The sequence below is a fragment of the Pocillopora verrucosa genome, chromosome 3 (assembly GCF_036669915.1).
Source record: "Pocillopora verrucosa isolate sample1 chromosome 3, ASM3666991v2, whole genome shotgun sequence".
In the NCBI taxonomy this organism is placed as follows: domain Eukaryota; kingdom Metazoa; phylum Cnidaria; class Anthozoa; order Scleractinia; family Pocilloporidae; genus Pocillopora; species Pocillopora verrucosa.
In genome coordinates, this window is record NC_089314.1 from 6,084,893 (window position 1) to 6,101,713 (window position 16,821).

The following is a 16,821-nucleotide window of genomic DNA, read 5'->3' on the forward strand; positions in this document are numbered from 1 at the left end:
ATAAAAAATACTACACATATATATTTCACTTCGACGATTATCTTAATAAACAATTAATGGGAAGTTCTGAGAATCAGTTTTTAATACTACATGTTAAATTAATGGTTATTTTTCTCTTCCTGCTTAAGGGCTCTTTCGCAGTTTGGACAACGCCAGTTTGCACTTGAATCTTCCAAAATAATTGTTGAAATGCATTTCCTGTGAAAAAACTCCTTGCAGCTACAACATTTCACACAACGAGAAGGAGACTTCGAGTCTGACTCTTCCCTCAGCATTCTACACTCGCACATTACCGAGACCTCTTGAACAAAAAGTGGCCTCCTGTCTCGACACTCGGGTACTTTAGAGAGGGGAAAGGGGTCGAATGATCCACTCTCCAGGCTCTTTAAAAGATGTTGTCTTATCAGCTTCCTGTCAAATGTCAGATTAGAAGGATTGAGGCCGTGTAGTAGCGAAACCAGAAAAGCAATAGCATAAACTCCACAGTCATCGGAATTGTTCTGGTGTTGCACATTTGGTACAATGACCTTAAAATTGGTTTCTTCCTCGTATATAATTGAGGCAATCTGTTTCTGCACGAGGGCTGCAATTCTTCCCGAAAACAGGCTGTCGTACAGATAAACTACAGAAGGAGTGTAGCATCCTACAGTAGATACCAACACCCAATGATGGCTGCCAGTATTCAGGATTTGTGAAAATTGGCCTTTTTGAACAGAAAAATTAAAAATAGGCCCCAAAGTTGTATTTTCGAATCCTCTTGCGTGAGGGAACTGTTCCCTCAGAACAGACTGAGCTGCACCTACAATATGGTCGGTGAGCCAGTCTCCAGTTGAAATGGTGCTAATGTCCTGTTCCGAGAGATGGAATTTACCGGCCTTTGAGGCGCTTCTGTGAGAGGTCTTTACAAATTCTACTTCATCATCTTTTTTGTTTTGCTGGGCCAGGTTTGTGTTCGTTGTCGCGTTTACTGTAAGGATGATGCATGTGTTTGCAGTGCTGGTTGTGCTCGAGGTTGTGTTAATGGAGGAGATGGTATTTGCGTTTGCGGTGCTGGTGATGCATGTGGTCGTGTTTGGTGTGTAAGGGGTGCTTGCCTTTACAGTTTGATTGGCGTTTGAATTTGAACCATTAGAGTTATTCACGTTCACACTGCGGTTTATGTTTACTTGAGCCTCGGCGCTTGAGTTGGCATTCTTGATGTGTGCGAGTTTCGGCTGTTTGGCAGGCTGGCGTTCTATATCGTTTAAGCTGACGTTATACCCCCTTTTCATGTTGTTTGCTCTTTCCCCTACACGTCCAGTGAAAGGATTTTTCTTCTGAGATACTGGCAGCCTTTTATAGTCTACTTTCTTTTTTTTCATTCTGCGCGAATTCTTTTTCATAGTAGACTTCAGGAGAGGAGCTTCCAGAATGATACCGTCCTCCTTGGGGGCTGTTTTCTGCAGAAGGTCGAGACACTCTTCAAGCTTTTCCTGAACTTGCCGTAAACTCCCACCAATTTCCCACACCTCTGCAGTGTAGGTCAGGTTTTTTATCTGACCCAATAGTTCACGACATTTTGCAGCATGGGTTCGGGGTCGTAAAGTCGATTGAGGTATATTTTCAAACTGCGACGATTGCTTCTGAAGATCGTGAACCTCGTCATGCACACATGGAGGTGAGTCGACTACTTTCCCATCGGCAATACCGTCGCCTTCTTCCTTTTCACCAGCTAAGAGCACATCTCTATCGACACTGAAGAATGGGGAATCTCGATATTCTTTTGGAAGTCTATCGAACGACCATGACGGGACGTGCTGGAATACGGCAAAAAAATGTTTGCATGGCAGCCGTTGCCTCTCCCAATCAAAGCACTCACAGCTTGGCTGCTTGGTCCCAAACATGACTTTGTACATCTTCTTCTCTTCGAGTCTACTTTGGCTTTTCACCAAAAACTCGCCATTCTCCATGTCAATAACTGTGACATTGCTATTTGGGATAGACTCCGCAAGAGATAGCCTGTCCATGGAATGTTTTATGATGTGGTGCGGTCGTTCTCTTAAATAGGAGGGGATGGCAGAGTTATAGCGTCGAAAACTTGCTTGAAGTTTTGTATTCAATTCCACATATATGAGACACAAAAAGGCCATCAGAATGTTCCTTTTTACTCCATGGTAATAGTATTTGTATCACGCCTTTACAGACTGTCTCGCCTTCCACTTAGTCACTCTCTCATATTGAAAAATAACTTTCTTTTCCCTTTCTTTCATTAGACTATTTAACTGTCCGTTAAAATTTATTAAAACAATAAAACATCTTTCTATTCATTCATTTATTCATTCATTACTAAATTTTCGGGCATTTCACACTGAAACCAAGACGTTCTATACCAAAGTGTACAAATAAACACAAAATGTTCCAAATATAGACAGCATGTGACTGGACACGGAAAGCAGGAATTACTTACTTGAGATACTTGTCAGGAAGGAACTCATCTATTAGCACTGAGAGCATCCCACTCAAGGTTCTTTGTTTGATTCCTGCTAGGTAATCGTACTTGAAAGCCTTATTCTGCCTTTCAACGCCATTGTTGGTGTTGATAGTTGTAAGGAAGCGGTCTTTTCTGAACGCCCATACCCATTTCTATAAAAGAATTAAAAATTAGCTTTTCCAGCAAGAAATTCAAGAAAATATGATGGTAAGTATGGAGAAACGTTTCGGATTTAGAGGTATCGCACTAAAATGGTTCAAATCATACCTAGAACATCGTGTTCAGTCAGTGAAGATCAAACACTCCATCTCTAAGCCTCGACATATCTCCTACGGCGTATTTATTCATTCATTACTAAATTTTCGGGCATTTCACACTGAAACCAAGACGTTCTATACCAAAGTGTACAAATAAACACAAAATGTTCCAAATATAGACAGCATGTGACTGGACACGGAAAGCAGGAATTACTTACTTGAGATACTTGTCAGGAAGGAACTCATCTATTAGCACTGAGAGCATCCCACTCAAGGTTCTTTGTTTGATTCCTGCTAGGTAATCGTACTTGAAAGCCTTATTCTGCCTTTCAACGCCATTGTTGGTGTTGATAGTTGTAAGGAAGCGGTCTTTTCTGAACGCCCATACCCATTTCTATAAAAGAATTAAAAATTAGCTTTTCCAGCAAGAAATTCAAGAAAATATGATGGTAAGAATGGAGAAACGTTTCGGATTTAGAGGTATCGCACTAAAATGGTTCAAATCATACCTAGAACATCGTGTTCAGTCAGTGAAGATCAAACACTCCATCTCTAAGCCTCGACATATCTCCTACGGCGTACCCCAGGGATCAGTACTTGGTCCACTACTCTTTCTAATGTATACCTCGCCTACAGAAGACATTGTTGCTGAACATGGCCTAAACTGTATGATATATGCTGATGATTCGCAACTTTACATAAAGATAAACTCCTCTGACAGAATGCTAGGCATGGAAAGATTGAAATCATGTGTTAATGCAATCATGGAGTGGGCCAAGAAAAACAGATTGCAGTGCAACCCTTCAAAAACAGAAATCATTCATTTCCTCTCACGCTTCTCAAAAAATCCTCCTTTCTGTAATATCAATATTGGAGATGATATCATTAATTTATCTAATACTGTCCGAGACCTAGGCGTCATGCTTGATTCTGTGATGAACTTACGCTCGCATATAAATTCCATCTGTAAATCGTCGTCTCTAGCAATCAGAAATATTGGTCGCGTTCGTAAATACCTCTCGACGCAGCAAAATGAAAGATTGATACACGCCTTTATCTCATCGAGACTTGATTATTGTAATAGCCTATTGTACGGTCTACCGATTTGTGACATCGAAAAATTCCAACGGATCCAAAACACAGCTGCCCGCTTGTTAGTCGGTGCCAAATCAAGAGACAGTATAACACCTATACTTATGAAACTTCATTGGCTCCCGGTCACAAAACGAATTCAATTCAAGATACTGTTGATAACATACAAAGCACTAAATGACATGGCTCCAACCTATCTTGTTGAACTTCTTAGTCGATATATTCCAGCACGAAACCTCCGTTCATCAAATATGAATCTACTTGAGGTCCCAACAATTCGAACTAAAACGTATGGGCAAAGAGCATTCTCCTACGCAGCACCGTATTTGTGGAACCAACTACCTGAATGCATAAAAAACGCCGAATCTGTTGACTCCTTTAAACGCTTATTGAAAACTTATCTTTTCAAAAATTAAGCCACCAGATTTTTTGATATCGTACGTTGTCAAACATATGCATAACACGTAATAATTCATTAGTTTAGATAGAGTAGCGAATTGCATGTATAGGATTTTTATCGAAATTTTGTTAATTTGTAATTGTAAAGCGCATAGAGTTCAATTTTAATGCGCTATATAAGAACTTATTATTAAATTAAATTAAATTAAGTATGCATATACCTTATGTTGAGGCAGCCATGTCTTTGTGATATAGTTACTTAAGTTGGTATTTGTCCTCCATTCTTCGCTATCCTGGAGGTCGCTCAATCTATGCCGATACTCTTCTTCCGTGCGGGCCTTAGCTATCGCTCGCAGCTTTGCAAGGACTTTTTGTTTGAAAAGCCACCTTTCCCATGCCTGCTACGATGAAGTCGCAGATGTAGATCGCACTCTCTATTTTGTCATTGGAAAAAAAGGATAAAATGAATGAAGTTACTTTGCATGAAAGAATCAAACTGGCACCAGCTTAACATTCGTTGACGAATGTTAATAATTATTTAGAGGGAGAAACAGTAACAAAATACTCTTCCACCTGTAGAGAATTTTATTGTAAAAGTGATCATGGGAGTTGATTTTTGTCGTGTACTTTGTTTGTTTCAGAATCAAGACGTTCATTAGACGTATTAGATTTTAGAAGATGGTGACTGTGCTCGCATCTTTCTTTTATAAAACCATAAATGGTCATAAATTACGAATCCATAGATATCTATTTCCGCAGTGTGACACTGCTCTAAGAAAGAATCTTAATACCTGGAAATAACTTGCCAATTGCAGACATCTCCTCTTCTGAGAAATCCACCATAAAATATGAGGGGTTCCAGGTGGGGTTCCAAGACTTAATTATCGAGAGGGCTTCATAAATGGAATCTGACGTTTCGCTTTGGATGACGAAAGAGCCTACAATTTGATAATCGACGTTGGTCTTCACAACTACAAAGAAAAGAGGGAGGCTGTACTTCGTGGTCTTATAAGTAGCTTCTAGCATACTTATTTCATTTCCATAGCGTTCTAAAAGCCGTCGTTGATCTTTCGTCTGGTGTGCAAATAGGAGCCCTTTAGTTGGCGTCTTCAATATGATATCTTCATCATCCTCCTCACCATCGCTACGACTGCCATCATCATCATCCCCATTTCGTTCCTCTCCCTCTTCGTTGTAAGTTACATAGGGCTGGAACGCAAAATAATCCTCAGGAGAAATCTCCCTCCAAAGCTTCACCTTTTCCTGAAGATCCTCCTGGTCAATTTTCGAGAACCTTTCTTTGACTAAGGATTTGTACATGTGACTTCTAATCGTAACTTTGGAGGGATAAAAGCGTCTGTTGGTCTTCAATGGCGCTTTTTTCTCTCGATATAATTCTCTTTGCACAAAGATCTTTAAATGTCGGCGTATCTCTTTCTCTGATCTTGCTCCTGCACATACGAGTTCTTGTATTTTTGCCACGAGCCTCTCATCTGTGCGCTGAAACAGACCTCCTGCCTAAATTCAAAATTAACAAAGAAATTAATGAATCAGAAATCAAGCGTAAAAAAAGTAAATGATGAGATTAAGAAAATCGAAAAATAATTCTTAAGTACACGACTAAATGCGGTTTTTGACCCACTCATTTCTATGAGAAGGACCAGTTACGTAGCCCGCAACAAAAACTGTGACGACGGTAACTGGGTATTTAATTGTGAGAGCTTACTTCTCCAGTTGGGTGCACGGTGTGTTCATCGACTGAGGGAAAATGGATGTTAATCCACCTTTCAGTTTTTGCCGTTCCAGCATCTATGGCGTTGCGCAGCTTTTTGGAATGACTCTTACAGCGCCACTCCGTCTTTTGCGAGATCTAGAGGTCAAAAGGAGGAACACAAATTGAAGTTTTTGTGATGTCATTTATAGGTCGGCGTTTTCCTTGTTTTAATTACATTTTGCAATTTCTTTATTCCGACTTACCTTGTACTCCGGAAATTTGATGATTTCTCTCATGTGCACTTAAGCGGGACAGTTGAGTTTTCTTGATTCCTGTAAAAGCTTACCAGCTCCATTTCTTCGATAGGCGTGGTCACCGGCCTATGTTTTTGGAAAAAAGAAGTCTTCTTGTTAATGAAAACTTTTGAAGCAGCGATATAACACCACGTTTCCACTGAAACTTTCTTCCATGTTGGACATTGAAATATCCTATCCTATCGAGTCCTCTTTTCAGATCATTTACTCTCTTATCTTTATGCAAGGAGGAGGAAACTCAAGGCTACTTGATCTTGACCTTGAGTTATTAATCAACGCAAAATAAAAAATCTGCAAAATCATTTAAATACAAATACTTTCAACGTACCGCTTGGTTTTTCCTTTTCTCGCTTAGATGTCTATCTACACCATGTTGACAATCGTACACCTTGTGATTTACCACGACAAATGGGACGTGATCAAATGGCAGACGACTATCCTCCCATAATACCTTGTGTTTTTTAGCTGCCAAGTCTATGTTACAAAACAAATTTTTACAAATTTGAGAAGCATAGTCAACTTGTCACCCTTCCTTTAGACGATAATGTGTCAAAAAGGATCATGACATCGATAATGATACCTAGTTAACTGTCACTTATGAGCATGCATAGGGCCCGTCAAATAAGTGAGATATCGTTCTTACAGTCAATTCTCATCTACCGCTCACCATCCCCCCTAAGTGCCTTTAGATCAAATCCCCCCTACTTTATTCAAATGTCTACCAAGAAACATCAAGCCCAGGATATTACATGACGGAAAAAAATACAATCGCATATGACAAGAAGATTGGCCTCTCACCTGTGTTTCCAAAACCTTTGTCAGTTGAATTTGGTGACGGTGGCAGTTTCATATTCTCGAAGAATGAACTCTGCTGACCTGACATCCTTCACCAGACCTGACCTTTTAGACAGATTTCGTGGAGGTGTTACTATGTTGTAGTTGTAATCGGCCATCCGTGAAAAGGAGGCATCGCAAAAATTTTGTCTGTAATAAAGGTAAGCAACGAAAAAAAAAGCAATATCTTGCGCCTAATACGAAGTCATGAGCGAAAACGAAGCACGTGTTCGTTTCTATTCTGTTTTGCGGGTCTAATATGCTAAAAAGGGCCTTCATCACGAAGACAACATCGGGCGAGCTCGGATTTCGCAATCGGAAATCTACCCGAGATGACCTCCTTCTGACGGATGTCGGAGTGTGCTTTCCCTCTAGAGGATGCTTCTAGATTTTTTGTGAACGCGTTACGTAATAACCCAAGAATCGGCTGCGAGGAAGATTAGTTAGGGAGCGCTTTCTGTAGAGATCTATACAGCCCCGTTCAGCCAGGGTTCAGTTTTCCTGCCATAAACTCATTCGAAGAGACTTCTTAAGTTCTTCCTCTGTTTCCCATCCTGACACATGCGTATGTTGTAACTTGGAATCGTTTTGAAGACGGAGCAGAAAATCAAGAGGCTGAGAAATATGACAAAGAGGAGGAAAACGCTCCTATGGGGAAAAAAACCCCAACGAACAACGAATTTAAGCCACCGTATTTATTTTATTTTAAAGATGCCAGTCCTGCATGCGATTGTAAAGTAACATCTAGTAAACATAGGCATGCGTAGCATGCCTGAGTTACTTTTTTTGGTTGAGCGAGTTAAGATGGAACAATTTGTGTAACTTTCAAACGGACGAAAATATCGCATTACTTCACCTTGAGAGAATAAAAAAAAAAAATTATCTGAACTCACACAGGTATTTTGTGGTCTGTTGTCTTAATACTTCTGAGCAAAAATCAAATGCATCGGTGCCTCGCTTAATGTTCTTTCCCTCGCAGCTGTTGTTTGGTCTCCTCACACAATGCCATTTGTTATAAACCTAGACTTTTACTCAACAAAACGAGCACTGTGATTGGTTGATTTTTGGTCACGTGCCCTAATCAAATTCAAATGTGTCGTGATTGGGATACAATTGCGCAGATGTTGCCCGCGCGCCGAATTCAACAGTATGTTTTCGCCATATGATTGTTTAAGGAAAATTTTAAATACATAACAAAGCACTTAATGTATGGTCGCGTGGGAAACAGTTTTGTTTTCCCAAGAGTCCAGATGTATCCCGAGACGAAGTGTATTAAGTGTCTAATATTCCCTGTTGGAGAGAGCGCGCGTGGAGTGTTGAGACCAAATAACGGTTGCGAAAGGGACTACGCTTACTCCTGTTCCTCTAACAGAGAGCATATCAAAATTATTTGTCAACAATAAGTTGCTTTAAAAGTATAATTCCAAGTAATTTTACCACGAAAAGCAACTAAAACTCTGTTGTATCTCTAATAGACCCCCAACCAAAGATATATTGCGATCTCAAGTGAAGATACATTGCACACGAGAAAGGATAATATTTCAAAGAGTGCTCCTTGATTGGTTATTGCCTATCTGGACTTTGCCTTCTGTGTGTGATGTGAATGCTGTGATATGATTGGTGCAAGATACATACCCTAATGCGGCAATCTGATTGGTGCGAGATACATACCCAAATGCGGCGATCTGATCGGTGCGGGCAACATACCACTCTACACGCTAACATAGAGTTACTTTTTTTAATAGAAAAAAACTAACTCAAAGAGGCACTCTGAGTTCGTTTATCTTTGGACGGATTTTCAAAGTATCATCTACCTTAAAAGCTCTCAGTCTGTGACCTGTAGTTATTCGTTGGTTGCTAAAGAGCTATTTGCAGGTCGTGAAAGTGGCAAACTCTCTTTTGAATCGTTCCATAGGTAAGCTAGAAACATTCTCACGTACAAGTATTCGTATCTCCTCTTTGAATTGATCACAAAAGTTGGAGAGTTAACGAAATTCCAAAGATGCACGAAAACAGCGATTTCGTAGACCCTCGTAGACTTGTTATACCCACATGGTCGAGACAATTCCGGCAAAGATCCGTTTTATCACCACTTATTCGCTGCAAAACGAATAGTTTGCATAAACATTTAAGAAAGAGATAAAATGTACGATGACCCATTTTTGCTGCACAAATTGTTGCTAACAACCACTTTGACTTGTTTAAATGTCAAGCGTTCTGCGCCATAACAAAACCCTTGGGGTTAATTCCAGTTTTTTGGATAATCATGTGCTCTGGGCAGTCTGTTCGACGGTAGTTCCATTTCTGGAAATTCGAATTAGTTCTGCAGCTAAGGAGTAAACAATTAATGTAGAGAAGAAATGTCTTTTAAACATCCATGGGCTCTATTTCTGCATCCCTTGACTTGGAGTGGCTCAACTCTCGACGAACTTCAGGGGTAATCTACGAAAGAGAAAGAATCTCAATGAGTTGAAAGCGATCAAACACAGGTCTTTCAATACATATATGAGCATCGTTACTTCAGGAACATTACATTACTCTTTGCAGTGCTTCAAGCTTAAGGTTTTTCAAAGTTGCTCTTTCGCTGGGGAATTCGAAAATGATTGCAAAAAATAAAATTTTAGAGGACAGTGCCGGCAATCGTATGTCATAAAACGAGGAGAAAGATGCAACAACGGGGAACCGATGATATTCCATGCAAATGTATATCCTTTTTTAAGTGCAGATTATGAAAATTACTGAAAAAATTAAAAAGTTAACAAACCAGTTGTTTGCCGAACACAGATTTGGCGACTATCCCTGAAAATTTAGCTACCAACCGACCGAGGGCAGACCACGTTTAGTAAAAAATCAGGGATCAATATCGGTATCTGGGCAACTGCCCACCTACCCCTCCCCTAACCCAACATTGACTGTTGTTGGGTTAGGGGAGGGGTAGGTGGGCAGTTGCCCAGATACTGATATTGATCCAAAACCAGGTCTAGTTCTGGCTAAAACTAAAAGGCCGAAAACAATCGGAGAAGGACAAAGAACAAAAAACACACTCGGTTTACCTGATCATGGACCTGCGCTCTACATAATTCCATCAACGCGTCTTTCTGTTCGCTGGATACATCCTCTTTATACCTGCAACATATGCAACACCTTTTATTAATCTGTGGTGCGAGCGATAAATCCGTTTTAATCTTCTCTGTCCCAAACCATCCGCGTTCTTCTTTGATACATTCTTATACTATGGTGATTTCTTCCCGGTCCATTAAAGCAAACCGTAGAGTATTTATTGAATTGAAAGCCGTCTCCGGATGGACACCACAGATGGAAGCAGAATCACCTATAGATACCGTTCTTGAATAAAAACTGCACTCAATTTGAACAATGCGGAGTTTAGAAAAGAATTATTAGAAAACAAATTTACTTCCAACCCTTAATCGGTAATCTAAACGATAGTTACAATTTTACGTGTACAAATTACAAACCAGGCCATCGAGAATCTATCTTAGCAAAAGAGCAAGCCACGAGAGCTAAACAAAAATTATAGTACTTGCAAACAATTGATTGTAGCCGGCCAAATGATTTACCGTAACTGATGGATCTAACTGATCTCAGTATCAAGAAATATGATGTGTAACGCTTAAATATTTCAAAACGCCGCGGCTTTTAATTGAGTATATACGGTATAGTAAGATTCAACGTCACAAAAAAAGTCTTAAAAATAAATCCTTCTTAACCTCTTCAACGCGCGCCTAAGCTCCTCCACCCTCCCCCCTCACAAGTTAAGAAAATCCGCTGCGAGGACAGTTAGCACTTAACGGAGTTCCACTGTTCCTTAAGGAGGTCTCTTATTGGTCGTCACAATTACGATCGACGACAAAGTAAAACATCAAGAGTAACAGTAACGCTTGAAATACAACGTTCACAATCAGTTAAAAGCTTAACATAACGAAGAAAATTTTAATAATACACCAAAGTTACCTCTGAACAAATGTCAATAAACTTTGATGCCACAGGACTGGAAGAATACGCTTATCAGATAGGAACCTGGGTTGAAATTAAAATGCAATAAATTTAACTCCCTCTTATCAATGACGCAAAGCTAAGCAAGAGCTTAACAAGGTGAATGGGCTTTCCCTAAATGTATTTATTCCCCACGTGTATGAAAACGGTCGAATCAAAACATCCTGCTCTCCTTCCGCTGTTGTAGGATCCCTACGCTACACACCCTTTCTGCTGCCTCGTTTGAAGCCCTAGGGGTGAATCTCGGAGACATTTTGAAATTGTTATATTTTACATTCTATATATGCCTCAAAGTTAAGCTATAGTAATCGTTTTGGGTGAAATCGGCTCTGCTAACGACCCACTAATATAAGACCTTATTAAGTTAATTTAAGTCCCCGACCGCAATACTCACCGTAAAAAGTGATAAACGACAGCATCAATCACTCTGTAGGGTAACGCGTATTTCTTGTCAAAAAAGTGCCGCAAAAAAATACTGTTTGCACCTAGCGAAAAAAGATAATCAAGCAAATCAGACCATGGATAACGTATCATTAAAACAGATGCACGTATGAAAATGTACAGTTCACTTCAACTTCGAATAGACTTCCGCCTTTTCCGAGGTTCGGTCTCCGATCTCTGAGAGAGGGAATTTGGAGGAAGAGCGCGGGCTCATTTCTTGAGTAGCGGCTGATCAAGCCTAACTTTAGACTGTCTTGAAACATGTGTGCGGGTGAACAAATTGTAAGGCTACACTCATTTAACCTTATTTATTATGAGAAATAAAAACAAACAGGAAGAAGAAAAGTTACCTGAATAATCCATTTCAGCAATTTTCAACATAGCAGCACTGGAGTGTAAAACTGGTATACTAGTCTTGGAGATCAAACTTCCTATGATGATTGCTTCTCGCAAGGTACATGTTCGTGACTGAAAAGCAACAAAAAATATTTCAAAACGTCACCATGAATGCTAAGAATACAAAGTGACACTTTGTTTGCCTGCAAAATATTTCCTTCTCCATTTGTCTAAGAGTTCAATGGATTGAGGGATTACTGTTGTTGTTGTTTTTTTCCAAGAGACCTAATTTTGTGCAGATTAAAGGCTACAAACAAAATTTACATGACAAATGGTACAATGGATCACTCATTTCACCTCACACAGGGGTAATAAAATTCCTTTGAAGAAAGCAGCAGGTTTGAATAATGCCTTATTTAAAGCCTGGAAAAGACAGAGAGAAGGTTAATTGACATTGTATCGATGGTTAACTGATTAAAATATTCATATTAGATGTTCTTACCATGTACAAATGGTAGTTGAGTCGTTTGTACTCTGTAATGTCATCTCTCACTCTTGGTAATAACACTAAGTTGAAGAATCTAGCAGTAGAATGGACAAAATACATGTTCACTGTGATTCAAAACTTTAATTGTTGAAAATCAATTTACAAAAAGCAAATTTTACTCCTAAATGATTAAAAAACAACAAGAAATCACCTCTTCCCTCCCCTCCCCTCCACCCAAAATCCCCCAATAAACAGAACACATATATGCATTCTAAAAGCTTGTGTAAAACATCATTCCTTTAACACAATGCTCTCTCAAACTTTTCAATTAGTTGTTGAGGCCCAAATGTGAAAAACTTGCATGTGCTTCATAACATTAAGCAGCACAAAAAAACTTTAAATTAAATCATTGTTAGTATCTTCATGGCATTAAAACAAACCTCTGAGCCATCTTAACATTGAGATTTGACACAAATGTCCTTGTTGCTTGAAACATAGCTGCTGCAGTCCACCTCTCTGGTTCTGTTATATACAGCACCTGAACAGTTAACAGTATATGTACCTTAAAGTATCCTCAATTCGTTCAAGGTAGGGGTTTCATTAGAGAGAGGGGTAAGGCACCTGGTCAAATGAATGGCAGAGAAGAGGGCTAGGACTATGCTCTGAACATTAACCCTTCCACACCCAAGATCTCATTACTAATTCACCTAAATGACTGCCACAATTCTTATGATTTTAGTTCTGAGAATTTGTTATTGGATCAACTAATAATCCCCTGATTGATATTTCTCTTTATTCTCATCACTTTTCTGCATGATATTGTATGGAAATTGTGGGGAGAAATTCTATCTTGGTCACTTATGAGAGTCAAAGGGTCAAATCACTGGAGAGGCATTGAAAAATGAAATAATGTACTGGATCCTTGTTTTAAACTTACCTCCTCCCAATTCGAGAGAGATGGAATAACTTTAAAAGCCTTTGGCAACTTCCCAGATCGGTATTTAGCCAAGATTTGTCCAACACTATAAACACATCAAACATTAATTTACTTTTAATTTGAAGTAATTCAGACTCTCCTTGTTTTTATAATAATCTCATTACTTTTGATTCTGAAAAAGGATTGACAACATTTAGATTTGGAAAATTTAGCTTCATAATATCAACCAAATCTTCTATGAATTTGTATATTGAGATTTTTTCAAATGTCCAGGTTTTGGTTTTTTAAGTATCATTTCACATTAATAACACAATGACCTTAGACTCTCTACCTAGACAAAAAAAAAACCTTGAACAACTGTTCAACTAAGTTAAAAAGAAAATTAGTAGTGGCATATATTTGTGTCAAGTGAAGATGGATCCTTCTTAAATTTCCACATAAAAGCACAGCTACATGCTCCTAAGTTACATACCCTCTGAAAACTTCAACAAGCCGCTCATCCATCTGTGGAGCTGTGGATCTTTCTGTGACAAAAATGAATAAAAATAAAACACAATTTTCAAGTAAGTTAAACCCATTGTTTGGTTCAACGAGCCTCTCAATCTCTGGAGTGATAAAAATGAATTTCTCCATCCATATATTTCCTGGTAGAAAGGTGATGAGAAGTAAGAAAATATCAGCAAGGGGATTTAATTTAATTTCGCATTAAATCCCACAATATAAAATTTAAAGAAATATATAGCAGCCAGTGAAAAGAATTAATATCTAATCCTACCTACATCTTGGGAAGTAATGATAATAAATTAAAAAAAACCATGGGGTGACTCTTTCTTAGTAAATACTGCAGAAGATCTTCATCTCAAACCTGACATTTGACTTTCTATTTCTGTCTTCTTGTCTCTAATTTTTTCCATGATCACATCAGCCAGAGTTCTCCTAGCTGGTATATCTTTTGACATAAATACTTCAAACGCTTGTTCATCTTCTTCATCAACTTCCTGTAAAGCACAGAGAAGCAAATCTCAGCTACTCAACAAGGATCACAGCAGAGCATTATACTTTACACACCTATCAGTTCAAAGCTCCAACATGAACTACTGTAACAAGCCAATTGGGAGCTGATCATTTTGTTGGTTGTTGGGTGTTCAAGCTTCAAATTGATCAACCTATTAGGAGGTGATGTATATCTATTCAACCTGATCATCTAGAGAAGACTAGTGGCATACAGTTGAAACATCAAGATCTACAGAAGTGACTGCTACATAATTGCAAATTATTGATCACCATAATCATAGAATCAAAAAGGGATAACAATAACTCACAATGTTTTCATAGAACTGTTCACTAGCAACTGATGCTGCATCATCTTCATCTGATTCCAACTCGTCTGCATCCAAATTTTGTAACTCAGGTGGACCTAGACGTGTTTGTGCTGTCTTTAATGATTTGTTTGAGCTAGAAGCCACACCAAACTCTGCTTCCAATTCATCTTGTTGCTTTCTTGCCTGTTCTAGAATTTTTCTTGATAGCTTTTCTTCAACAAACTGTTGACATACAAAGATGGTTCATACATTAAAGACACATTTCAAATTAAATATTGTATAAAAAATCAATGTCAAAATCAATGTCAAAATCAATAACATCAAAAAACATAAGGAAGAAGACTGTTAAAGGCTCACAGTCACTAAAGATAAGTTTAAATGTGAGCACACGAAAAATGGTACTTTTAAAAAAAGCAGAAGCCCGAAGAAAAATGCAACACAGCTGTTTCTAAAACAAGCCCAAATCCCGTGTCTGCTTGCTTGCTAGTTTTGCTCCCTCTTTCACTTGAGTCCACCAACATGCTCAAGGAGCCTTGCACGGGCTGACGATAGTAAAATTCAAACCAAAAACGTCTCGGTAATGCTCATATCAACTGCGGATATGGGTGTAATTAAAAGAAAAAACCTCAGGCCTATCCTAAGAAAAAGTGAGAATACCACGATTGTTGATACAAATTCATTCTCGCTGATACGTAAATATGTACAGTATAGCACACGACAAACACGCAAGCCTTACTTTGTGTAAACAATTTTATGACCTTCTGGAAATGCTACTTACAAGTGCAGTCAAAAATCTTTCCACCCTTACGCTAAATAGTCAAAGTTAATAGTGCTAGAATAGTGAAAAGAGAACCGAATTTCACAATCAATTCAAAAATATCTGATCTTACCGTGTCTTCCGATTCTCCCTGTCTATCCTTTCGTTGTTTCGTCCTTCCTGAAGGTCTAACACTTTTTGATTCAAGGATATCTTCTGTCAAGCCGGTCGAACGTTTTTTACCTTTCTTGTCTTTCCCCATAATGAAAACGTAGAAATTAACTTCGAATTCCGTTTGGGGTTCAAGAATTGCCACATAATTGGGCTGCCATGTTGGTATAGCTCCCACGTGGGTGAACTGAAAACAATCCAGCGGTCTACTGCAATGCATAAAAAAGTAAATATGTTCATTAACGACGTACTCTCAAGATACACATGCTTTAATTTTGGGACTGTTCTTCCTTCAAACACTCGAAGCTAAATAGGAGATAGAGATTAGTTTTGTCACTCTGCCGAGATGGCAACTTTACATTACTTCAAGTTCTCACAACCACCAAAATCCTTTTACATTTTTACTCGGGCTTTCCAAGGGAAACGCCGGAGTTGAAATTCCGGCTTGGTTTTTTTTCCGTTCGGTCGCAAATCGCAGTCATCATCACGCATGCGCATTTTTTGAGTCTGACGGATGCGCGACGTTTTGTCTAATGAGCACACAGGATGGAGTAATGGCCGACGAAGGGAAGCTTTCGCGGTGTAAAATCAGCACAGACACTGTGTATAGGACGCTCAAAACGCATACAAAATATGCTGATATCGTTTGCAGTAGACCACTCTAAAAGATATCGAGCATTTTCGGAACGGGTCGGTCCGTGAACTTTATGAGGTATCTCTTTATGAGCGAACATTTATGAGTGGACCTTTCATCGAGAAACATGCTATATCAGCTGAGCTACCTAATGTTAATCGAGCGAAGCATAGACGCAAATCTCATCGTGTATGTAGACATTATCGTGAACCAACCAGAATACCAATACGAAGTTTGAAAAGGTTAAGGAACAAGAGAAGAAAGGTTAGAAAAATTTGTCTATGCAATTTGCCTCCCATGTATCCCCATGTCATCTACATTATCCTGTTATGTTAACGCTAAAAAACTATTAAATAAAAAGACATTTAAGTTTAACAGTCGTGAAAGAATTCGTCAATGTATATGAAAGGTAAAGTATCGTGCCAGTCGATATTTAAAATTGTTGTCTTGTAACAAACTGATGTGTTCTTGCAAGAATGAAGCTTGTGTAGCAAATTATTGCAATTTTAAATTAAGTAGAGACAAAAAAATCCTGGTCCTCCAACATATGTTGACCCTGACAAAACAATAGTAGCTTTCTATAGTCGAGGTAACGAGTCAGTTTTTGGACAGAATGCAGGAAAACAATGTTTTGCAATGAGT

At 38.8% G+C, this 16,821-nt stretch overlaps 1 protein-coding gene across 2 annotated transcripts; it reads right to left on the bottom strand.

The window, feature by feature from the left end:
• Nucleotides 1-8,804: 8,804 nt before the first annotated feature.
• Nucleotides 8,805-16,214, bottom strand: LOC131777383 (bystin). Of its 2 annotated transcripts, XM_059093677.2 has the most exons (13): nt 15,508-16,211; nt 14,618-14,839; nt 14,161-14,293; nt 13,768-13,819; nt 13,296-13,380; nt 12,799-12,896; nt 12,374-12,452; nt 12,229-12,294; nt 11,886-12,003; nt 11,489-11,579; nt 11,053-11,118; nt 10,134-10,206; nt 8,805-9,522 (listed from the first exon to the last, which is right to left on the bottom strand). In XM_059093677.2, the coding sequence occupies exons 1-13, from the start codon at nt 15,763-15,765 to the stop codon at nt 9,448-9,450; spliced, it is 1,416 nt and encodes a 471-aa protein (XP_058949660.2). In that variant the 5' UTR covers nt 15,766-16,211; the 3' UTR covers nt 8,805-9,447. The 2 variants fall into 2 exon arrangements, with proteins under 2 accessions (XP_058949660.2, XP_066019365.1); XM_066163268.1 differs by lacking the exon at nt 12,229-12,294 and having other exon boundaries at nt 15,508-16,214.
• Nucleotides 16,215-16,821: the final 607 nt, after the last annotated feature.

Coding starts and splice junctions, on each gene's coding strand:
- LOC131777383 (XM_059093677.2), bottom strand. CDS start 15,765: ATGCATTGCAGTAGACCGCTGGATTGTTTTCAGTTCACCCACGTGGGA. Junction 12,004..12,228: donor TTTTATTACCCCTGTGTGAG/GTGAAATGAGTG, acceptor GTTGCTTTTCAG/TCACGAACATGTACCTTGCG. Junction 11,119..11,488: donor GTCGTTTATCACTTTTTACG/GTGAGTATTGCG, acceptor ATTTCAACCCAG/GTTCCTATCTGATAAGCGTA.